Source organism: Zootoca vivipara, chromosome 16, assembly GCF_965207765.1.
Source record: "Zootoca vivipara chromosome 16, rZooViv2.hap1.1, whole genome shotgun sequence".
NCBI lineage: Eukaryota > Metazoa > Chordata > Lepidosauria > Squamata > Lacertidae > Zootoca > Zootoca vivipara.
In genome coordinates, this window is record NC_142599.1 from 4,625,046 (window position 1) to 4,649,222 (window position 24,177).

Below are 24,177 nucleotides of genomic sequence, written 5' to 3' on the forward strand. Positions count from 1 at the left end.
CTACGGATGGCCCGTTGGGACAAAGTAGTGGCGCTCGGTCTTTTCCTGGAGCTGAGCTCGGAAGGAGGCAGAGATGCCTCGCTATGCGCAGCTGGTTATGGGTCCTGCGGGGAGTGGGAAGGTGAGTGCGGGCGGAGGCGTTGTGAATACTCTGGCCTTGACTCGAGCGCTGCAAAGGGGCTTCTGAAAGAGATGCTGCAGCATTAAATTATTCTCTCCAGCTACCAAAAATTGCCGTCCTAACTATGCACACCAACGCAGTTTATAACTGATGTCTTCCTTCTTAAAAGCTTATTCTTCTTTTTCTGCTCGTTTTACCCCTCGTTAATCGATTTTTGAATTGTTAATTAAATAACAATATTGAAGCTAACGAGAAGCTAACAAAACAGCCGCCGAAAAGGGAATACAGAGCTTGGCAAATAAAGTCTGTGTTGGCTCACCCAATCTAATAAAGTCACCGTTCCAAAAAGTTGCATGTACAATATTGATGGCAGACAAATACTACTTTCAATCGATTTTACCAAAGTAAAAGCTTCTTAGTATACTTTAGTTTTTAAGTGCTGCTTATTCCGGAGCCTGCTGCTGCTCTTAAGATGTTTTGGACCACAACTCCCATTGGCTGGGGTTGGCAGTAAAAATACAAAAAGCAACAGTGCAGTGAAAAGAGCAGCAAAAAAAAGGGATAAAACTGAATGAAAGGGGGGGGGGAACACAGTGATATCATTGCCTATAAAAAAATAATGCCTAGAATCTTTTCTTTTAAAGTCCAAACTTGGTGTTAAAAAGATAGCCAAAGGCAATCCAAACTGGTGGAAAGAATTCCATAAATGGCGTGGCAGCACTGAGGAGGTCTTCTCCACAGTTCGCACCCACCTGGCCTCACATGGCAGAGACACACAGATGAGGCCTTGGATGATCTTGTCACATGGACAGGCTGTTCCTTCAGAGCTTTTCAGAATACCTATTTTCTCTGTAAAAATTAATAAGCATGGTGGTTTTCATAAAATTTAAACAAAATCCCTGTAAAACCACCTGATCATGCCTATTAGGGACCCAGACAGATTGTGCTCAATGTTATTTGATGGAAAGCAAATGACTAATGGGTCATAATTTGTTGCCCCATGTTCCAAAGGAGACTGTCGGCAGAGATGTCTCAATTATCTCCTCTCCTCAGATGTTGGATTCCTGCCCACTGATAGAAACTCTCCTGGTGGCTTTTGCTAGTTTGTTAATGCTCTGATTTTTTAAAAAAATTCCAGAGCACTTACTGTTCCACCATGGTCCAGCACTGCGAAGAACTGAATCGCTCGGTCCAGGTAGTGAACCTTGATCCCGCTGCGGAACACTTTGACTATGATGTCATGGCAGGTAAGGCCAAGGCTTGAAGCATTTGGGGATGCAGCAGGTCATGGATGCTTTAGTTGAGATTCCTGCATTGCAGGGGGTTGAACTAGATGGCCCTTGGGGCCCCTTCCAACTCCATGGTTCTATGATAAGAAGAGGCTTGCTGAATTCTGTTCTCACAGGATGAGTACAACAACAGCCTCCCACTTAAGTTCCCCAACAACTGGTATTTTCTGCAATGCCCTTCCCTGCACACAGACCACACACATGGGAATGTCCTGCATCTTCCACCTCCCACATGTTGCAACTACTCAGCACCCTTTTCACTTTTTCTGCCCAATTATGAAGCCACCATCCCCCTCTTATTCTACAGTCCTTCTAATACTCTCGCTTTCATCTTCACCTCCTTGCCTCCTTTTTTCACAACTCCCTTTTGCACACATCCCCATTTTCACCTTCAGCCCCTTTTTCCTCCCTCCTGCTGCTTCCTTATCTGAATTCCCACTTGTACACAGACCACTACCATTTCCATGCTGCCAACTCTCTCCTATTCTGCAGCCCCTTTTGCAAACAACTATCTGACTTTTAGAAGACATCTGAAGGCAGCCCTCTTTAGGGAAGTTTTTAAGGATTGATGTTTTTATTATATTTTAGATCTGTTGTAAGCTGTGTATAAATAATAAAAATTTTAAGGGACGGACACTGACATATTCCTCTTCATTTCTCCTAATGCCCCCTTGTTGCTCCTTCACAGCACTCCAAATGCCCCCTTAACCCCATCCACTCCAACATGCCTCCTCCCCAATTCCTTCTCTTCAGCTTTCTTCCCCGTCTACAGAGCCCTAAAACACACTCTCTAACACACACACACACACACACACACCTTCCTCCCTACCTCCCACATGCCCCTTATTCTGCCAAATGCCACATTTTCCTTCACCCACTTCCACCTTCCCTTTCCCCCATTCCTCCTTTCTCTTCACCAGCTGACTAAAACTGTCATGCACAGAGAAACCCTTCTCCCAAGTCATTTACTACAGACATGAGGCGGCTCCTCCTCCTTTTCCTGCCCCTTTGTATTTTTATTTGTAAGAAGCCTTGAGTTCTGGTCCAGGGAAAAGGCAGGATGTAAAAATATATAATGCACACACGAGAGACAGAGAGAGTGTGTGTAATCAAGCAAAACTGTTCCCCCCCCTTTTTTTGTTTTTGTTTCAGATATCCGGGAATTAATTGAAGTGGACGATGTCATGGAAGATGATTCTCTAAGATTTGGCCCCAATGGTGGCTTAGTATTTTGCATGGAATACTTTGCAAGCAACTTTGACTGGCTGGAAGGATGTCTTGGCCATGTGGAAGACGATTATATACTCTTTGATTGCCCAGGTGAGCAAAGAATTTTAAAATAACAAAGGGAAACCAAAGCTTAGTACAGTTGTGGGGGGAGCCTTAGTACACACACTGTGGGGAGGGAACCACTGCTTTGCAGTAGAGCCTTTGGGACCCCCTCCAGGCCCTGCTTCCTTTCACTAGCACAACCCCTCCCTCAGCTCTGTTCTGCACCCTCCTTAGCTGGAATCTGGCCTTGAATTGTTATCATTCCGCTTGCTTGCCTGAACGAAAAAAGATCTGGTGTGGGGCCAGGTGTAGGGGCTTTAGAAACCCAGTTTGGCTTTTTTGTGGTTAAAATGTCACCTGCTCTATAAGGGTAAAAGTCATGCCTTTTGCTCTGACTCTGGGACCCACTTGCTTTCACCTTTCTCTTTAAACCACTGTCATTTTTGTCTATTTCTGTTTTCAGTTCTTAATTATATATTGTTGTTTTATTGGTCTCAAATAGGTTGGCTGTTAAAAAAAAGGAAGAAGCTTAGCTACCTTGAACCTTTTATGGAAGGGCAGGGTGCAAGTCCATGAAAACAAATGCATTTCTTAAAAGTTGTGACCCCTTCCTCAGGTCAGATTGAGCTCTACACGCACCTGCCAGTGATGAAGCAACTTGTCGAACAGCTTCAGCAGTGGGAGTTCCGCGTCTGTGGCGTTTTTCTCGTTGATTCTCAGTTTATGGTAGAATCCTTTAAGGTAACTTATAATTCTGCCCACCCCCAACAAGTGACAAATCGTGCTCCCCCCTTTTTTCTTTTTCTTTTTAGGGTCTTAACACAATTTGGCATCTAAATATGAGGCAAATTAAGCTGCTGTATTAACCACCTGGCTGCTTGCTTTTTTTGTATTGCTGTAGCAACTGGATTTATGGACAATGGCAGGCTTAAGACCGTGCGCTAGTTAAAGTAGAGCCCCAATCTCCATGCCCCCCCTCCCACCACTGGGCCAGTGCTACAAAAAGTCTCGCTGCACCATTCGGACACCAGTTGATGAGAACATAAATAAGAGCAATGCAACTGGTTTTGCCCCAAGGCCTATCCTTTTCCCACAGTAGCTCACCGGGTGCCTATGGGAAGCAAGCCTGCGAGCAGAACCTGAGTGCAGTAGCCCTCTTCTCCATATGTGATTCCCAGCAACTAGAATCATAGAGTTGGAAGAGGGGACCCTGAGAATCATCTAGCCCAACACCCTGGAATATGCAGCTGCCCAAATGGGGATCGAACCTGCAACCTTGGTGTTATCAGCACCACACTCTAACCAACTGAGCTATCCCGCCTCTGGTGGACATAGTACATAGCCTTATCTTCCGTGAATTTGCCTAACCCCATTTTAAAGCTGATAGCCATCCCTTCCACTTTTGGGGAGTGAATGCCATAGTGTAACTGTGTGAACAATTACCTTATTTTGTATCTCCTAAATATTCCAGCATTGAGCTTCATTTGGTTCTGGTGTTATGGGAAAGTGTGGAACTTTTCTCTATCAGCTTTCTCCACATCATGTATAAGTCAGATGGGCAGGGAACAAATAATAACACCATTATTATTATTATTATTATTATTATTATTATTATTATTATCATTATTATTATTATCATTATTATTATTACTCACAGGGGAGTTGCTCCATCCCCTTGATCAGGGGTCAGCAAACTTTTTCAGCAGGGGGCACCGCGGTCCACTGTCCCTCAGACCTTGTGGGGGCCAGACTATATTTTTTTGGGGGAAAATATGAACGAATTCCTATGCCCCACAAATAACCCAGAGATGCTTTTTAAATAAAAGGACACATTCTAGTCATGTAAAAACATCAGGCAGGCCCCACAAATAACCCAGAGGTGCATTTTAAATAAAAGGACATGTTCTACTCATGTAAAAACAAGCTGATTCCCGGACCGTCCGTCGGCCAGATTTAGAAGGCGATTGGGCCGCATCTGGCCCCCGGGCCTTAGTTTGGGGACCCCTGCCCTTGATCATTTTGTTTGCCCTCTTCTTCACCCTTTCCAGCTCTACAATATCCCTGCCTTCATCTATCCCTTGCGACCTCCAGGTGCCACCTAAAGACGGCCACTTCACCCTGCTGAATGGCTGGCCTGAGACACCCCTGCAAGCAGCAGTTAGACAGGTGGCATTTTGGGAATAGGCCACCTTCACATCTCTTCTCAAATTCCGTTCGTTTTTGTGTGTTTCCCTCTTGCTAGTTTATTTCCGGAGCCATGGCTGCCCTGAGTGCAATGATATCGTTAGAGATTCCCCAAGTCAATGTCATGACAAAGATGGACTTGCTGAGCAAGAAGGCCAAAGCAGAAATTGAAAAGTAAGCATGTGGAAATGAAGGCTTTTTGCTTCAACGTTGTGGGGCTGGATCTCATGTATAATTATTTAGGTAAATTACACACTGCCTCATATTTCAAAGAAAATCTCTCAGTGGTTTGTAACATCCTAAAAATGTCAGAAATAAAAGTCAAATACCAAAATACAGGGTAAAAATGAAATTTTGCAGCAGCATAGATATCAGTTATATAAAATAGCAATATAAAATGAAACAAATAAGATATGGGGAACACAGAAACAACTAACAGATCCAGAATACCACAGAGACAACCACCCCTCAAATACAGAAAACTCTTGTTTGTAGGTAGCAGCAGCAGCACATTCAATTCTGCCACAATCTCAAAGCCTGCTTTCAGGTCTTCACTGGGGTCTCGCTCTGGATCCCTTGTCATGCTCTGGACGAAATCCTGGCATGAGGCTCAGGCTGCCCTATTTACCACATGTTTGGCAGAAAAGCTAAGTGTTTAAGGTGACTCTTAAGTGGAAAAAAATAATGGTTAAGTGAAGCAATAATAAAAAGGCAAAAGGAATGAGATGAGCAGGAGAGAAAAAAAGTACTGCATTTTTCCATGTATTAGACTAGGTTTCCCCCCTAAAAATAATGTCCAAAATTTGGGGGTGTCTTATAAAGGGGGGGCCATCCCCCCTTTTCTGTAAAACGGAGTCCCCAAAAATAGGGGTCGTCTTATGCATGGGCGCGTCTTATAGATGGCAAAATACAGCAATTCCCATCCTTCTTTGTATATAGCGACGTTTGTATAATTGAGACCTATCTGGGAAGGAAGGGACTGAGTGGCAGTTTCCAGCCCTGAGCAAGTTCAATTCTTGGCATCTCCCAGTCAGGCTGGGAATGGTCCGTGCCTGAAACCCTAGATAGACACTGCCAGTCAGTGTAGACAGTGCTAAGGTAGATGTACCAATGAGCCTGTCTTAGCATATGACAGCATATTCCTAACCTGTCACTACCAACTCCCATCAGCTCCACCTTCCAGAACTGTCCAGGAGAAAGTCAGCCACACTAAAAGACTTGAGTTCAGCTTTCAATGAAGGAAGGAAAATGCAATAATGGAAGGGAGGGGTGAAGATGTTCACCACCCCTAAAATAAAAATGAATTTTTAAAAAAGTCTATTGTGGTTTGGAAGAGCAGAAAGGGCTAATTTCTTGCCCTTCAGATGTAGTTGGACTAACTCCAGCTAACATAGCCGGTGGTTGGGAATGATGGGAGTTGGAGTCCAACGGCATCCAGAGGGCAACACGTTAGCCCCCTGGAGATATAGAACATATTTGTACATGTGGTGGAGATCTGACATCTGGTGCCACTAACAAAACCTCCAGGGTTGGGTTCTTAGCCCTGTGACAGCTTGCAGTGGTTTGTGTACCTGATTCTTGTGCACAATTATTTGTGAGGGGAAACAGCCCTGGATTGCCGCTTAGGGCAGGGACGAACTTCTGGCATCTACTTACATGTTTGTTTGTTTACTAGAATGCCAAGATCTGCTGAAGCAGAGCCATTTGTCAAAGATGTACAGTTGGAATTCAAGCAGATTGCTTGTGGTATCAGAACCGAGCTGAGCTCGCAGCCCCATCTCACACCCATTCACACCAATCCACACTTGACTAGCACTCTTCATTTCAGCTGCCTGATTTAGGTGGTGAAAGTTGTTCTGTTAGCTGCTGGGAGTTGTAAACGCTTTCTGATTAACTGCTGATTATCACCCAGAGATCTACCAATAGCTCTCCATCTACTTCTTCCCCTGTGTCAGGGAACACACACTGAAATTTTGGGGTGCGGAGTAACTAGTATAAGGTGCAGCTAATGGACAGTTAGTACGAAGATCTTCTCAAACTGCTGTGTTTTTTAACTTTTCAACCAACACCTTCCAGGTATCTGGACCCTGACATGTATTCTACACTGGAAGATTCTACAGATTTGTTCAAAAGCAAACGGTTTAAGAAGCTAACTCAGGCTATCTGTGGTTTGGTAAGTTGTTGTGTTTTAAGATCCAGCAGTGGAGTTTAGTACAGTTATAGCTCTGCAGTTGATACCTTAAAATTGCCACCTGCAATAACCCAATGCAGTGGCTTCTAGATGTTTTTTCTAGTTCTTCCTTTGCAGCTCTGGCTTTAATTTAAGCCACAGCTACAATGGAAGATTCCTTTTCCACAATTTTCCTGTTTCATCCACACCAAGAAACTGTGGTTAACTCCCAGCTTCAGAACAAGCCAGGATCATAAACTGTGGTTTGAAATTGGTTTGAGATCCGGTCTTGTTGCATAGCCAATAACCACAGTGTCCTGGTTTTGGTAAAACAGGAAACCGTGGCTAATTGGAGACTTCTGCAACAGATGCAGGTGCGGTGCAAAGGGAGGAGAGAAGAAGGTGGACATGCAAACACTGTTCGGGTTTTTGCTAAATTAGTAGCGTGAGAAACCATCAGATTGCTTCTTCACACAATCAACTCCAGGACAAGCAATTAACACTGGGCAGAAAGCCAAGGTCTACTTCTGCCTTAGTAACTGCCTCTCATTGGTTGATATCAGCACTGAGACCTGTTATCAGAGAAAGCTAGCACAGTACGTGGTGTGGTGAGTGTGGTCAGTGTAGGAGGAGAGGTGCTGTATCGGTTGAGAGAGAGACAGAGAGGAAAGGATTTATTTTTCTTTGTTTTGAATTCTAAAGCTGTACATAGAAACTCTTGATTTTCTTTATTTTAATAAATCCTGTATATAGTTTTACTCTGCATCCAGACATCTAGTCATTTAAGTTACCGCCAGAAGCTTCCGGAAAAACCTGCGCAAACTCTGCTGTGTTCAGGCTGAAGTTACACCTGACACTTAAAAACACTAAGAAACACAAAGGTCATTCACAACCTGGCTTGATTCACAATACAGTTGTCAGGCCATTGCCTATCAAAGCAGACTGTATCAGCATTAGTTGCCTCTCCCACTTGTAAAACACTCTAAGGGCTAAGTGTTTTGCTTGTTAACTGTTGCTGTTTGAAGCCGTTGCCACTCACTCTCTTTACATCTGTTTATTACCTCTTTTTTAGATTGACGACTACAGCATGGTCCGTTTTTTGCCATTTGATCGCTCCGATGAGGAAAGCATTAATATTGTACTGCAGCACATAGACTTCTCCATTCAATATGGGGAGGATCTGGAGTTCAAAGAGCCAAAGGTAAAAAGTTCCAAGGTCCTCCTGCAACATTAGTTAGGCTTCAGCCAGTCTTGAACATTAAGGCCACAAATTTGCCCTTAACCATTGTGACTAGCAGCCATTGATATGATCGCTCTCCAGTACAGTGGTACCTCGGGTTACAGATGCTTCAGGTTACAGACTCCACCAACCCAGAAATAGTACCTCGGGTTAAGAACTTTGCTTCAGGATGAGAACAGAACAACAGCGGGAGGCCCCATTAGCTGCAGTGGTACCTCAGGTTAAGAACTGTTTCAGGTTAAGAACGGACCTCTAGAACTAATTAAGTTCTTAACCCGAGGTACCACTGGCCATTTTCATCTTCATAAAGGGGCTGCTGGAGGGGTGAACTTGTGTCAGCCTGAAAAGGGTTAGCTGCTGTTCGGTTGGGGGGGGGTTAACCTGAATAATGTTTGCCCCCTAAAAAGCACAGTCCCATGCATGAAATGCCGTTTTGTTCAGTGGAGTTTATTCCCAGGTATGCATGTATAGCAGGGGTCGGCAAGCTTTTCTTGCCTTGGGTCGGTGTCTCCAGCGACGATCGCTATTTCTAGTGCTCCTCCAACCTGGAAGTGGGTCACTGCACCAGTAAGAGCGGGCAGGGGTTGCTGCGGGCCGGATAAACAAGGATCTTGGGTCTTATCCGGCCCCCGGGCCATACATGGTGACCCCTGATGTATAGGGTTGCCATGAAAGAAAGCTGACCCAAATTGTGGGTGTTGCATCTTATTTTGGGGCCCCTTCAGGATGTTCTCCATCTTCTTTAAATCTTGTCAAAGGGTGAGAGAGACAAAAGAAGAGACAACCTATCACCATTTTCAGGTAGAAATGGTGTCCTCACTGTGGATTATGGACCATAAGAATTTGTGTGTGTGTGTGTGTTGGGGTTGTTATTTTCATAAGGAAAAATAAAGATTTGTGTGTGTGTTTTTCCCCCCAACAGGAAAATGAGGAAGATAAATCATCTGCTTTTGATGAATACTTCCAAGATCAAGTGGACGAATGAAGATTTAAGGATTTGTTTTGTAAAAAGAAAAAGGACTCTTCAGATATTTTCTATGAATTGTATTTTGAAAACCACAAACTGCTTGATAAATCCTGGGCAGCAATTGAAGTAGGGGCATTTCCCCCCACTGCAAAGTGTTTTAATATGTGTATGTGTGTGTAATACATTAAGTGTATATAATGCCACTTCACACAGTTGTATTATTTGTAGAAATTACTAGGCAAAGAAGGGGCATCATGAGAAATAAATTATTGACACTCTGCATTTCATGTTTGCTTTCTGAGCTACAAAAAAGATGGAGCATTTTCATTTTAGCCTTGTAACCATTGATGGTGGTATTTACTTAAGCAACCGGAGCAAATATGTACAAATAAATTGGGAGTGTGTTTAATCTGAACTGAACTGCGGTGTTGTGGTCCTGCTGCTCAGCACATCTTTCTGTGCTTTGTGAAGGACAGCAGCTTTAACAAAAGAATTCTCATGTATTTTCAGGTCATTTCCTCCTCAAAAAAAAGACAGAACTTTCCCTCTCCTTAAAGGTAAAGGTAAAGGGACCCCTGACCATTAGGTCCAGTTGTGACGGACTCTAGGGTTGCAGCGCTCATCTCACATTATTGGCCGAGGGAGCCAATGTACAGCTTCCAGGTAATGTGGCCAGCATAAAGCCGCTTCTGGCGAACCAGAACAGCACACAGAAACGCTGTTTACCTTCCTGCTGTAACTACCTATTTATCTACTTGCACTTTGATGTGCTTTTGAACTGCTAGGTTGGCAGGAGCTGGGACTGAGCAACGGGAGCTCACCCTGTCGCAGGAATTCGAACCGCTGACCTTCTGATTGGCAAGCCCTAGACTCTGTGGTTTTAACCCACAGCACCACCTGTGTCTCTGTTTAGTCTCGAGTAAAACAGGGGTGGAGGAAACTTGTTGCCCTACAAATGATGTTGGACTCCAACTCCCATCATCTCCTGCCCTTTGGTCATCCTGGCTGGGGTTCATGGGGGTGGAATCCAGCAACATCTGGGGGACCACAGATTTTCCATGCCTGCACTAAAAGTTATTTCCCACAATTCAGCAGCATTAACTATCTTTTTGCTTCTTCTGCATGCCTGGAAAGCAGGAATATGTTGTTGCATCCTAAGCTATCTGGTGCATGCCTAACTAGGCATAAATTCCATTGCACTCCATGGGGCTTCCTTTTGAGTAGACCCAGCGGGCTGCATTCTTAAAATCAATAAAGAGGTCAGTGTAAAGTAGTATCTTAGGCTGGACTCTGGAACAGGAAGGGCTGGGCTCAGATACGTCAGAAATGCTTCAGTGGCCTTCAATAAGCCCCACTTTGCTAACCTCAAGGCACCTCCTTCCCCACTTATTGATGGGTGGGGAATAATAACAGTGCCCTACAATGTCAGGGTGGCCATGCTATAACGTCATGATGTTGCATGGTGTCAATCTGCTTCAGATTCAGGGTCACTGGATATATGGAGAGACCTTCCCCAGTTCAGGTGATGGTGGGTCTCAAAGATGCTTTCAGATCTTAATGAGGAGACAGGTTCATGTGAGAGGAGCTGGTCCTTTGGAAGGGGAGCCTGTGACCCTCTCTATCCTACTGTTGGCCATGCTGGCTGGGGCTGACGCAAGCCCAACAACATCTGGAAGACCACAGCCTCCTTGACCTTGCTTTAGATATCATGGGTCTAAGCTACGGTTACCAGACGTCCCTGTTTCCCCGGGACAGTGCCCAGATTCGCGAATAAGTCCCCGAAAAAATTCCATCCCCATAATGTCCCCCTGGGTTTCATCTAATGCCCCCGGGAAACACAGCAATGGCAGGCTCAGTAGCCCTGAGCAGTTGGCTCTGGCTGGCATCAGGAGCTGCTCGGAAGTCACCATATGATGGTGGTGCAAGGCTCAAAGATTCAGCTTCCGGGCTGCCTCCGCCTTCCCTGACCCCAGCAACTAAGCTGTGAAAGGAGGCTTCACGCTGCCTATCTGAGCAGCCTCCCAACTCAAACTTGCCTGCAAGCAGGATGGGGCAGTGATCTCTCAGGCAAAGGGAAGCCTTGCTTGCCAGCTGAAGGATCCCTGCCCCCTCCTGCTTGCACACAAGTAGGAATGGGATTGGGGCTGCTCCGATGGGAAGGGAGACATCATGCTGCCTGAGCCTCACCACCACTGCCGCTCTCGGCCCTCCGCCTTCCATGCCTGACCCACCACGCACCGCTTCCCCACCACCACCGAAGAACCAACAACTCAGGCACTGCCCAGGCTCATGGAGATAGAAGCCCCAGAGGAAGGGGAAATGTGGCGGTTGAGGTCAAGGCAGCGGCCGCCCCTCTGCCACCACCATCGCTGCATGAACGTGTAGTATTTATTTATTTAAAGCAGGGGTCAGCACTCGGCAACCTTTTTCAGTCGTGGGCCGGTCCACCGTCCCTCAGTCCATGTGGTGGGCCGGACTATATTTTTTTTGGGGGGGGGGGGGATGAACGAATTTCTATGCCCCACAAATAACCCAGAGATGCATTTTAAATAAAAGCACACATTCTACTCATGTAAAAGCAAGCTGATTCCCGGACTGTCCGTGGGCTGGATTGAGAAGGTGATTGGGCCGCATCCGGCCCACGAGCCTTAGGTTGCCTATCCCTGATTTAAAGTATCCCCAGATTCATTGAAAAAAAAATCTGGTAATCTTAGTCTCAGCAAGCAACCCCTTGTATGCAAGCTTCATTCAACTTGGTGGGACTTCCTTCTGAGTAGACCTGCACTGCCAGACCCCCATTCACACATCCTCTTGCTCTCCACCACCAGCCCACATTCTCTGCTAGATTCCTTGCTCCTTCCCTCCTGATGGACAAGATCCGTGCATGTTTAATTCAAATACAGTAAATATGAAGAGAGCCAGCCCTACCATTAGACAAGAGTGAGCTGGCAGGTGTTGGGAGTCACCCCAAACTTGTACAGCCTCAGGTGTGATGAAGGATGCTATCCTTTCAAAATCATTGAAATAACATCCAGCCACCAGTCTAGTTGGCTTCTGTACAAGGAATGGGGAGGACCAGCCCTGGCTATAAGAAGTGTTTTGGTGTCAAGCATGGTGTGTAGAGCAGGGGTATCTGGTTTAGGGTCCCTACTCAGCAGTGAAGCTCAGGAGGTAGTGTCAACCTGGCCTACCTTGCAGGGGTCTTGTGAGGAGAAAATTAAGTAATATCACATACACTCCCCAAAATTACTTAGAAAAAAGGGTATGATGCCAATATGAGAGATCAGGCGTCAATCGTGGGCTGTCCCTGGTTGATTCTGGTTGATTACATGATCGCCAGCAATTGCCCCCCCCCCAAAAAAAACTGGCTCACCCCTCTCAAATAAAGAACAGCTCTGGTCAATCCAATGGGTAGATCACTGCCAGTTTATTTATAGTGGGTGTAAATCGCAGTCTCTTGGAAGTTGGGACACTCCTGTGATACGGTAGATAAAGAGGGACTAAGACCTGCTTCCTCATGCTCTGGCTCTCTATGCCTCCTCAGAACTGTACGCATTAAATCCTATTTGCATTGTTGTAATGTACAGTTTTCTGTGTTGTTAAAGAAGAAGAAGAAGAAAGAAAGAAACAGCAAATATAGATGGAAGCTTCTGTGGGAAAAGCAAATGTGGAGCCTGACCTGCATGCACATTTACTCAGAAGTAAGCACCAGAAGACTTACACATTACTTAGTCCTGAAGCTTCAGTCCTAAACTGGGTTTTTTCAGAAGCAAGCTTAATTTAGTTCAATGAGATTCAAATGAGGTGGTTGCATTTTTTAATTCTTGTATTATTGTCAATCATTAACAACCGGAGTAAGCTGCTTGTAATTCAATAGGAATTAACTGCTGCTGCCCCCTGCTGGCTCTCCGAGTCCACTGGCGCTGTCTTTGCATTGCCTGCCTCTCACTTCCTGCCTGGGTGGAGCAGGAAGGGCTTTGCATTTTGCAAGATTTCGCAGCCTTGCTCGCTGGAAGGGCCCCTCACACCTCTCCTCCCTGGGTCGCTTTGCATCGCTGCGCCCCCAACTATGCCGGTAAGGGGAAAAGATCCGCGTCCCTTTTAGAACTGCAGCTGCTCCACTTGCCTAAAACAGCATTTATTTATTCTTTTAAATGTTAGTTCATAGGAATTAAAAAAAAAACAGGAACTATGGGCGTAAGATGCTGGGCCCGGGGAGAGATGGAAGGCGGTTTGTTGATTTATTCCTGTGATCCAGAACGTGCGCAAGGAAGCTGGGGTGTATTTTTTAGCACCCTCCCCTTCCCACCCAGGGTATAGATCCATTTGGGTATCTAATTTCTGGGTCTCTGCGCCCGGATTAGCCTTGTGTTGTGAATTGCTAGCGATGTCAGGGGAAAGAAGAACTTCCTTATATGGCCAGCGGGTTTTTCTTTTCTATATAAAAAAAAAGCATCCTCTCTGCGGTGGATGATTTGCACTGCAACTGCAAACATCCTTGTTGAAAAATAAGGGATGTGTTTTTGATGTGCACCAAATAATTACACTTGGCAGCAGTAAATTCGCAGGGCAAAGGAAACGTCAGTTGCACTTCCTTTTTTAAAAAAAGTTGCTATTTGAAAAACATTGACCCAAATACAACTTTTGATTTGATACCTGTAGTCCTGTGTGCTGGAGGTTACTAAAAGGACGCTAGGCTGATTCCATGATCCAACCCTGGTTTGCTGGGTCCCCTGTGAATCAATACCGTTTATCACATTTCTTGGGGTTTAAAAGACTGGCGTTTAGAAGACATCTGTAGGCAGCCCTGTATCTGGAAGTTTTTGTTTGATGTTTTATTATGTTTTTATATATGTTGTAAGCTGCCCATAGTGGCTTCTTCTCATTATTATTTATTTAAACTGTGCTCATTTGCCCCAAATGACCTACATCAACCAGAACAGCAGGTACTTTGAACACCTTACGTTTCACTCAAGACCAGGTGTGGGGACAACCTTTGGGTCCTCCAGATGTTGCTGAGCTACAACTCCCATCAGACCCAGAAAGTGTGGCATATTGCCAAGGATGATGGGAGTTGTAGCTCAGCAACATCTGGAGGACCCAAAGGTTGTCCCCACATGCTTTATAGACACATTGACTTCTTTATTATGTGGGTTGGTCCTGCCTAGCAGCAGAGGTTGGACTTGTTGACCTTCTCACCCAGGGGTGGGAAACCTGACTCTGGGCCTCCAGATGTTGTAAGACTCCAACTTCCATCATCCCCAATTATTAGTTTTGTAGACTGTGGCGCTGTGGGCTAAACCACTGAGCCTAGGGCTTGCTGATAAATGAGGAAGCATCTTTTTCAGGTCTCTGAGTGCAATACACTTTTTCTATATTGTACACTTCAACCAGGGATGCTGTGGGCTAAACCACTGAGCCTAGGGCTTGCCGATCAGAAGGTCGGCGGTTCGAATCCCCACGACGGGGTGAGCTCCCGTTGCTTGGTCCCAGCTCCTGCCAACCTAGCAGTTCGAAAGCACATCAAAATGCAAGTAGATAAATAGGAACCGCTATAGCGGGAAGGTAAACGGCGTTTCCATGTGCTGCTCTGGTTTGCCAGAAGCGGCTTTGTCATGCTGGCCACATGACCTGGAAGCTATACGCCGGCTCCCTCGGCCAATAATGCAAGATGAGCGTGCAACCCCAGAGTCGGTCACGACTGGACCTAATGGTCAGGGGTCCCTTTACCTTTACCTTTAGACTGACACTAAACCTCTGCTGCTGGCTTTGCGGGATATCTTTGGGGGAAGCAAAGGCTAAGGAGTAAGTAAACCCTACATGAATCCTGAGTGGAGTCCCAAAGTGGAGCCAAGCTGGTGCCAAATGTCTTGCTCTGCTTTCCTTTGGACCACATCAGTGAGGCTGAGAGAGTCTTGTTGTCTGGGCAGCCCAATAACTCCATGCACACTGCCCAGGCTTGCGCCCCAGGGAGGTCACATTGGTGCTGCTAATGTAGCAATTTGACTTCACCCCCTGGAGGGGCACTCCGTTGTCTCGAGATGCCGGCAAGAAGGCTGAGACTAATCAGAGTTGGAGCCCAAGGATGTCTGGAGAGCCATGGTTTATCTATTCCACTAAGCAACTGAGCAATTTGAGGGAGTGAAGCCCATCCCAGAACAGGGGTAGCCCTTGGAATATTTTGGACTAGCAGGCCCGTTAGCATCAGCTGGTTTAGCCAATGCCGATGGGAGTTGTAGGCTACAACATTGAGGGTCCCACACTGGCTACCCACTGGCATGGAGCAAGAATAATATAATAATTCCAATTGTAGAGTTGGAAGGCACCCCGAGGGTCATCTAGACCAACCCCCTGCAATGCAGGAATTTCGGCACATGGTCTCCTATCCAATTTGAAACCATAGCGGACCCTGCTTAGCTTTGCAAACATGCTAGCAGTTTTATTGCTGCACCACAAGGAGGAGAATGCTTAGGTGGTTGTTACTTAAAAAGTTGCTTTATATTGAGTCAGATCATTGGTCCATCTGTATTGTCTACACTGGGGAGAGACAGTCCTCAGGCCCCTCTCCATAGCCCTCAGGATTATTCTCAGGCCACACCCCTCACTGGACCTCCTTCATCCTCTCCTTGCGTGCATTTCCTTGGCTGAAAAGTGCCTGACTTTAACGGAGGATGGAGAAACGTGTGGGTGGGTAGAAGAACTCTCTGACTTATGTGTGGCTAAAATGAAGCCTGCCACACACAGGAAGGAGTGTGTGACTCTGACTCTTCTGTACATTTTTGGGACAGCATAGAAACAGCTTTTTCTGTGTGCCTGTGGCTTTTTGTTACTGATGATCCCTTCTCTTCCCTCTTACAGGCTTACCATTCTACTCTTATGGACCCAGACACCAAACTGATTGGGAACATGGCGTTGTTGCCTATCAAGAGTCAGTTCAAAGGACCGGCACCCAGGGAAAGTAAGTTCACAGCAGGCCTCAAAAGAGTGTTTTCTGCAACACAGAAGGGCTGTCCCTCAGTGGTAGAGCATCTGCCTTGTACACAGAAGGTCCCAGGTTCAATCCTTCAGTAGGACTGGAAGGGTTTCCCTGCCTGAAACTCTGGAGAGCTGTTGCCAGTCAGTACAGAAAATACTAAGCTAGATGGACCTTTGTATAAGGCAGCTTTCTATGTTGGGATCCTGAAGCAGTTTATTATTTGTACCCTGCCCATCTGACAGAGTTACCCCAGCCACTCTGGGTTGTTGGGGAACTACACTTCCCAGGATTCTTGGGGGGAAGCCATGACTGCTTAAAGTGGCATGGTACTGCTTTAAATGTACACTGCAAATTGGGTCTAGGGGGAAAAAAGCCTACCGTATATTCTGGCGTATAAGACGACTTTTGAACCCAGGAAAATCTTATATGCCAGGTATAAGATCTGCCATCGCTGCATACGGTGGGGGGAGCTCAAAAACGGCCACGGCCGCATCCCCACCGTATGCGGCGACCGTGTAAGCGGCTGCCGCTTTCTTTCCTTGCAGGAAGAGGGGAGGTGCGGGGCTTTTTATGTCAAGCAACATATTTGGAAAAGCAGCACCATTAATGAGGTTTAGGGTGTGTGTCAAAGTGTTCTGTGTAGGCATGCATTTCACATGGGTAGTTCCTGAGCTCTGTATTCTACCTAACCTTATGTGTGTTATTTAAAGCACTAGACACTGAAGCTGCAATCCTTTAAGATGCACCCTTAGCTGGGAGTAAGTCCAATTGAACTTGGTGGGGCTTACTTTTGCATTGTCAATCAGATATCTTCAGGAGTCAGCTTGCATTTCTTGGGATGCCTTGTTTTCTATAATATTCCAAGTAACATCTGTCTTCTTTCTCTTTCTTGGTAGCAAAAGATACAGACATCATAGATGAAGCCATTTACTACTTCAAAGCAAATGTCTTCTTTAAAAATTATGAAATCAAGGTAAGGAGGGTGGAAAAACCTGCTTTAAAATGCTTGCTGTGCATTCCAGAGGGCAAGGGACTTGTTTTCAGAAACATTGGATTGTGTCTACTTGGAGTTGACCCATTGAAATTAATGGACATGGCTAACTTAAAGGTAAAGGGACCCCTGACCATTAGGTCCAGTCGTGACCGACTCTGGGGTTGCGACGCTCATCTCGCGTTATTGCCCGAGGGAGCCGATGTACAGCTTCCAGGTCATGTGGCCAGCATGACAAAGCCGCTTCTGGAGAACCAAAGCAGCGCACGGAAACGCCATTTACTTTCCCGATGGAGCGGTACCTATTTATCTACTTGCACTTTGACGTGCTTTTGAACTGCTAACTTAGATCCATCAATTTCAGTGATTCTACTCTGAGTAGAACTTAAATGGACACAACCCACAGAAAATAAATACAGACATAAGAGCGACTTAGGTACCCAAAAACAAAACAAAAGGGATCAGTTGCTCCTGCTATTAGAACAGCCCTGCTGGACGGTTCCCCTTATCTAGGGCCTCTTTTCTCAAAATCGGTCAGCCAGAAGGTTCCAGCAAGCCCCCAATAAGGGATGAAGGCAGTTCCCCCTGTTGACTGCAAAGGTTGACTGCTTCTGGATAGGGAGGCTCCATTTTGCATCCTGGCTAATAGTTGCTAATAAACCTGTCCCCCGTTGTCCGATCCCCTTTTAAAGTCTTTTAAAATATTGATGCATTGATCATGTATTGAACAAAGACATTCCCAATGATTTTCAATCAGCTCTAGTATTATAGAAGAGGAACAGGGTGTGTGTGTGTCGAATACTCCCCATGTATGACGTTCACACAATGAGTGGCAATGCTTACAAGGCCAAATGCTTATGGTCTACTTGTTTGCATCCCCTTACTCCCACTTTATCTGTTTCATCTGCTTTCATATTGCTGTTTTATTGGCTCTAGGCTGCATTTTTAGTAACTAATTTTTTATATTAAAAAAGGTTGTATGCTGCTTACAGATTTTAAATAAACAAATAGAGACTACGGCGCCCTCTTAACACAACCAGGAGGTGCCAGTTGGTTTGGGAAAACTAAGAGTGCAGAAAGAGATTAAGAGAAGAGATATTAAGTATTCCCAGGAAATGACTTGGATTTATTTTTATTTTTAGAATGAGGCCGACAGAACTTTGATCTACATAACACTCTACATTACGGAGTGCTTGAAAAAGCTGCAGAAGGTAACAGCATTGAAAAGGGCACTGGCCTTGTCTGCCTCCATGAACTTTGTGTCTGGGTAATGAGTCAGGATGTTGCTCTCATTCCCGGGAAGCACCGGTGGGGAGAATGCCTCTGGGCCCCCAGCCTGCTTGTGAGCTTCCCAGGAGTAAATGGTTGGCCACAGTGAGAACAGAATACTGCTTTCAGACCCAGCCAGGGGGGTGTTCCTTTTGTGCTGAGAGCTGGTTGTTGCTTTCAAGCCAAAGGGAATAAAACTTTTAAAAACAAGAAAATATAAATGTATTATTTTCCCATGTCTGCCCTTTTTGGGGGTGGGGTTGAAAATCAAAATAAATTTGTAACCATTCTTAGGGATCACACACACACACACACACACACACACACACACACACACACACACACAGAGAGAGAGAGAGAGAGAGAGAGAGAGAGTCTGTATGTATAATTATTTATTATGTAGAAATCCTAGCCACAAGAAATGCTGATCACCACAGTAGAGCAGGCATCCCCAAACTCAGCCCTTCAGATGTTTTCAGACTACAACTTCCATCATCCCTGACTACTGGTCCTGTTAGCTAGGGATGATGGGAGTTGTAGTCCCAAAACATCTGGAGGGCTGAGTTTGGGGATGCCTGCTGTAGAGTTTTAGCTCTTAAGGCTGTGACCCCAATGCAGATACTGCAGAGCAAGTCCCTTTGAACACAGCAGGACTTGCTTCTGAGTAAAGACACATAGGATCCTGCTGTAATACTGCCAGTTGTGTGTTGCTTGTACATTACGTTTTGTGTTGTCTTAAGTGGCTCGTGCTTCCTTGTGCTCTCTTTTCCTCCAGTGTAATTCCAAAGGCCAGGGTGAAAAAGAAATGTATACATTAGGAATAACAAATTTCCCCATGCCTGGAGAGCCAGGATTTCCACTGAACGCTCTCTATGCCAGACCTAGCAGCAAACAGGAAGAAGGTAAGGGCAAGGTAACAATGTGGATTTCAGGCTTGAATTGGTGGATTTAATCCATTTACAGCTCAATCTTAAACATGCTCATTCATCAGCATTACTCAATTAAAGGGCGCTTAACTCTGGATTTAAGGGTGTACAGTATAGGATTGGATCCTTCCTCTCACTGCATTTAGAGTAGGGTGCAAAGCAGCCTCTGCCCCCATTTCTCCACAACTTCATTTTCAGTGTAGCATTTCCCCAAGCTTCTACTCTTTCAATCTTGCGAACCTACAACTTGATTTAGAGGTCTGGATGTGCCTGTGCCCCATGCCGTCTGATGGAAAGAGCAGCTCTGCCTGGGCAACAGAATGTGCAGGTGGGCTTTCTCCATCAGATCGGGCAGACATTTCATGGCGGCTTGCTGCATGTGAACAGGCATCACTTTCCTAGTAACCAGAGGCTTCAGGTGTTAACTTAGTCCAGCCGAGAACATCCCAGCTTGTTTTGTAGGGAGATTTCAAAGAGAGGGGCAAAGCCAGCTTCAGCTGCAGGCTGACTGCCGAAACCACCTTTTGGGAGGTGGCGTAGCAAAACTAGTTGCAGGGTAAAAAATTTCCTTCAGTAGCACCTTAAAGACCAACTAAGTTTTTATTTTGGTATGAGCTTTCGTGTGCATGCACACTTCTTCAGATACATTTGAAACAGAAGGTTCAGACCCTTATGTATATACAGAGGGTGGTGGGGGTGGGAATGGGTGATGGGCTGATGGGAGTGGTAAACCTGTAGATGGCTGTTAACGACTGCTGCTGACTGCAATTGGTCCTGCGGGGAAAAAGCAAGGGCTGAGGCACTAAAGAAAGCTTGATCATGCATAATGAGATAAGAATCCAATGTCTTTGTTCATCCCAGGTGGCTCCATGGTTGTAACTAGTTTCAGGGTGTTGAAAGTATTAGTTGGGAAAGCAGGAGACCATGAGGCTGTTTAGTATGAGAATGGGAGAAAATCATTTATTGTTTTTATTGTACTCGTTGTGCGTATATACGGTATTTAATGTGTTTATATCTACTCTAAACTTTTGAGAGATAAATGGAAATATTAAATTTTTTTTTTAATTCATCGAAACTGTGTGACTGAATGGGAGCTATAATATGATCTGGCCTTGGTTGTGAAGTGTATGTCTTTCTTTTCAGAGATTATGAGGGCCTACTTGCAGCAGCTGAGGCAAGAAACCGGCCTGAGGCTTTGTGAAAAGGTCTTTGATCCTCAGAGTGACAAACCAAGCAAGGTCAGATATTGATCTCCTCTATGACCTGGCTCTATTTAAGCTAGGAGTGGATCACCTGTGGTGGTGGTGGGGGACTCCCTTCAGTCCCAGCCTAGTTAGCCATCCTTGGTTTAAGTCTCAGTACACTACTGACAGGGACCCAGGTGGCGCTGTGGGATAAACCACAGAGTCTAGGGCTTGCTGATCAGAAGGTCGGCAGTTCGAATCCCTGCAACGGGGTGAGATCCCGTTGCTCGGTCCCAGCTCCTGCCCACCTAGCAGTTCGAAAGCACATCAAAGTGCAAGTTTGGGGACCGCTCCGGCGGGAAGGTAAACGGCGTTTCCGTGCGCTGCTCTGGTTCACCAGAAGCAGCTTTGTCATGCTGGCCACATGACCCGGAAGCTGTCTGCGGACAAACGCCGGCTCCCTCGGCCTATAGAGCGAGATGAGCGCCGCAACCCCAGAGTCGGACACGACTGGACCTGATGGTCAGGGGCCCCTTTACCTTTACCTTTACACTACTGACAGAGCAGAAGTGCTTCCTTTCTGTCAGGCCTGTCAACCAATGGCCTTCCAGATGTTGGACTAGAGCCCATCATCCCTGATCACTGGCCACCACACTGGCTCAGGCTGATGGGAGATAAAGTCCAATACCTTCTGAGTGCCACAGGTTCCCCACCTCTGCCTTATTTTTGGGGGGTATTTTTAGAAGGACCAGCAGGGTTTGGCAAATAATGCATATATTTAAACAAAAATCTACATATCAGTTGTGTACATCCATGGCAATGCCCTCAAGGTATTGGATTCCCAACTCCCCTGCCTCAGCAAGCGTTGTCACTGGTCAGGGATGATAGTTGCAATGCAAGGACATCTGGAGAGCCCCAGGCTGGGGCAGGCTGTTTTGTGGCATTTTACCTTAAGCCAATTGGGTAGGGTGTGGTATATTACAAAATAAATACAGAGAGTCTATCGGCAATCAGGGTTTTGTTTTGTATGACTATCTTTTTACCTTAGCTAGAGCAGAACCATACTTGATTGCAGACCCAGGATGGCTGCCAAACAGAAGCCACAAAAGTCTCTTGTGGGAGATCAGAGGGGAATGTGGCACACAGCTTCAGTTTTTTGCAGCAGCCTCATGCCTGCCATCAAGTCTAGTTGTACATGGGGCTGCTTCAGTTCAGAAAGCAGCCAGGTTGCTGATCGGTACAAGGCAGTTTGAGCGTATCTTGGTCCAACTGTACTGGCTGCCAATTAGTTTCTGGGCCCAATTCCAAGTGCTGGTTTTGACCTATAAAGCCTTAAGTGGCTCAAGACCACAACACCTCAAGGACTGCCTCTCCCCACCTGAACAACCTTGGACCCTGTGATCAGCATCTGAGGCCCTTCTTTGTGTGCCTCCTCCAGGAGAGGTCTGGAAGGTAGCAAAATCAGAACGGGCCTTTTCTGTGGTGGCTCCCTGTTTATGGGACGCTTGCCTGGCACCTTCATCACATATCTTTAGGTGTCAGGCAAAAACATTCCTTTTCTCCCAGGCCTTTGGCTTATTAAACAATCTATGGCCTTTTAAACTATGGAGGGGGTTATTATTCTGTATATTATTATGTTAAGTATGCCTGTGTTTTAAAACTAAACTGCCCTGTGATCCTCAGGTGAAGGGCAGTATAGAAATTTATTATTATTATTATTATTATTTATTTTGTGAAGTAATTTACAAAACATTGTGAAGTAAAAGCACAGATAATACGAACCCACAGTATGATGTGATATCATCTCACTGAGATGTTTCACCAGCCAATCCTGGTGTGATGATGTCATGTCACATCATGAATTTTGTTAGACGTTAATGAGAGATCGGGGAGTGCAGGGATGTACCACTGCGATATCTTTGAAGACAAGTTGCAGGGTGGAAACTTGAGTGTATTTCCACTTCTTCGCTCCATTTTCACACCTCTTCTTCTTTTCCCTTTGTCTCCTAGTGGTGGATGTGTTTTGTGAAAAGGCAGTTCATGAACAAGAGCCTGTCAGGACCAGGGCAGTGAAGAGAGGCCCGCGGCTGTCTCGCCAAAGCACTTTGCTGCCAGATGTATAAAATTTTGCCTCTGTTTTAATATATGTTTTCTACTGGGAGAGAGAATAAGCCCTTCTGTGGGAGAAAGATACCCGCCGGTGGATGAAAAGGTGGAGCTAAAATCATGTGCAAACCTTGCTGAGCTTGGAGCTTGATGACGATGAGGAATAAAATGTCGTTTCCAGCATCATTTTGGCTGTTCTTGTGTCTTTGACAAAAATGGGTGAGGAACCTTTAGGCCACGGGTCAACTGTGGCCCTCTAAGCCTTTTTGTCTGGCCCTTAAGATTCTCCTCACTGGTCTGCTCTGTATTTTTTATTACTTTTGCGTGGCTGGAGTATGGCCATCAACTATGATACACCTCTGGCTTTTATGTAGCTACTTTACAAAAGTAAAAGCCACGTCCTCTGCTTTGTCCTGCCTGCTGCTTTCATATTGTTCCCTTAAGGTAAAGGTCAAGGGACCCCTGACCATTAGGTTCAGTCGTGACCGACTCTGGGGTTGCGCGCTCATCTCACATTATTGGCCGAGGGAGCTGGCGTATAGCTTCCAGGTCATGTGGCCAGCATGACAAAGCCACTTCTGGCGAACCAGAGCAGCACACGGAAACGCCGTTTACCTTCCCGCTGTAGCGGTTCCTATTTATCTACTTGCATTTTGACGTGCTTTCGAACTGCTAGGTTGGCAGGAGCTGGGACCAAGCAACGGGAGCTCACCCCGTCACAGGGATTCGAACCGCTGACCTTCTGATCAGCAAGCCCTAGGCTCAGTGGTTTAACCAGCGCCACCTGGGTCCCTATTGTTCCCTTTAAGGTTCCCTAAAAGAGAATGCGACTCTCGGGCTGCAAAAGGTTCTCCACCCCTACCCCTTTCAGACTGTTCTGGAGTACCTTGGAGACCGAAGCTTATTGGGGAGGTTCTCAGTTGGAAGATCAGCAGCAACAAACAGGTTTCCTTGAAAGACAGTTTCTTTCCCAGCACTATGGATCTCCCAGCACAGCTGGAGCACATGCTCAGTTTGGCTGTGAGCTTGGCTGCAAAGACCACACACCAGTGAACTGTATGACCAAGAATACATCCCAGGATCTTTTGGGTTCTATGGGAGACAGGCTGGCCCATCCCAGATGCTTATCTCAGTTGGCAGATTGGGAGGAGCAGCAAATTCAGGACACCCCCCCCAGTGCACACCACCTGTGTGTCAGAATGAGTGTGGCTGCTTGTTTGTTGCTGTCACGCTGCTTGGACTTCCATTGCTGGCAGTTTTGTGGCCAGGCGAAGCCACACAAGCCGTGTGACAGCTTCTCCGCAATGCCTGCAGTAAGTTGCAGCAGGGTACAGAGGATCCCTTATCCCTTGGGTGGTAAAATGGCTTGGGGCAGCCCTGGAGACAGGCTGGGGGTTATTAAACATACCAGCAAGTGCGGGCAAAGGATTCTCTTCTTGCTTAGGAAGAGCAAGCTAAATTTACTTCAGGGGTTGCCTAACT

At 46.0% G+C, this 24,177-nt stretch overlaps 2 protein-coding genes across 2 annotated transcripts; both read left to right on the top strand.

Moving 5' to 3' along the window:
• Positions 1-54: 54 nt before the first annotated feature.
• On the top strand, positions 55-9,525 carry GPN3 (GPN-loop GTPase 3). Its single transcript, XM_035098115.3, has 8 exons — positions 55-121; positions 1,260-1,368; positions 2,563-2,730; positions 3,299-3,423; positions 4,925-5,040; positions 6,943-7,039; positions 8,109-8,237; positions 9,199-9,525. The coding sequence occupies exons 1-8, from the start codon at positions 74-76 to the stop codon at positions 9,259-9,261; spliced, it is 855 nt and encodes a 284-aa protein (XP_034954006.1). The 5' UTR covers positions 55-73; the 3' UTR covers positions 9,262-9,525.
• A 3,713-nt stretch (positions 9,526-13,238) lies between these two features.
• Positions 13,239-22,881, top strand: ARPC3 (actin related protein 2/3 complex subunit 3). Its single transcript, XM_035098114.3, has 7 exons — positions 13,239-13,318; positions 16,102-16,201; positions 17,116-17,192; positions 18,353-18,421; positions 19,255-19,381; positions 20,549-20,643; positions 22,600-22,881. Exons 1-7 carry the CDS (start codon positions 13,313-13,315, stop codon positions 22,660-22,662), a joined length of 537 nt encoding a protein of 178 aa, XP_034954005.1. The 5' UTR covers positions 13,239-13,312; the 3' UTR covers positions 22,663-22,881.
• Positions 22,882-24,177: the final 1,296 nt, after the last annotated feature.

Excerpts from the sequence above, each read along its gene's own strand:
- GPN3 (XM_035098115.3), top strand. The coding sequence starts at position 74 with ATGCCTCGCTATGCGCAGCTGGTTATGGGTCCTGCGGGGAGTGGGAAG. Across the intron at positions 2,731-3,298 it reads TATACTCTTTGATTGCCCAG|GTCAGATTGAGCTCTACACG; the intron begins GTGAGCAAAGAA and ends CCCCTTCCTCAG. Across the intron at positions 3,424-4,924 it reads TTATGGTAGAATCCTTTAAG|TTTATTTCCGGAGCCATGGC; the intron begins GTAACTTATAAT and ends CCCTCTTGCTAG.
- ARPC3 (XM_035098114.3), top strand. Across the intron at positions 16,202-17,115 it reads AGGACCGGCACCCAGGGAAA|CAAAAGATACAGACATCATA; the intron begins GTAAGTTCACAG and ends CTTTCTTGGTAG. Across the intron at positions 18,422-19,254 it reads GCTTGAAAAAGCTGCAGAAG|TGTAATTCCAAAGGCCAGGG; the intron begins GTAACAGCATTG and ends CTTTTCCTCCAG.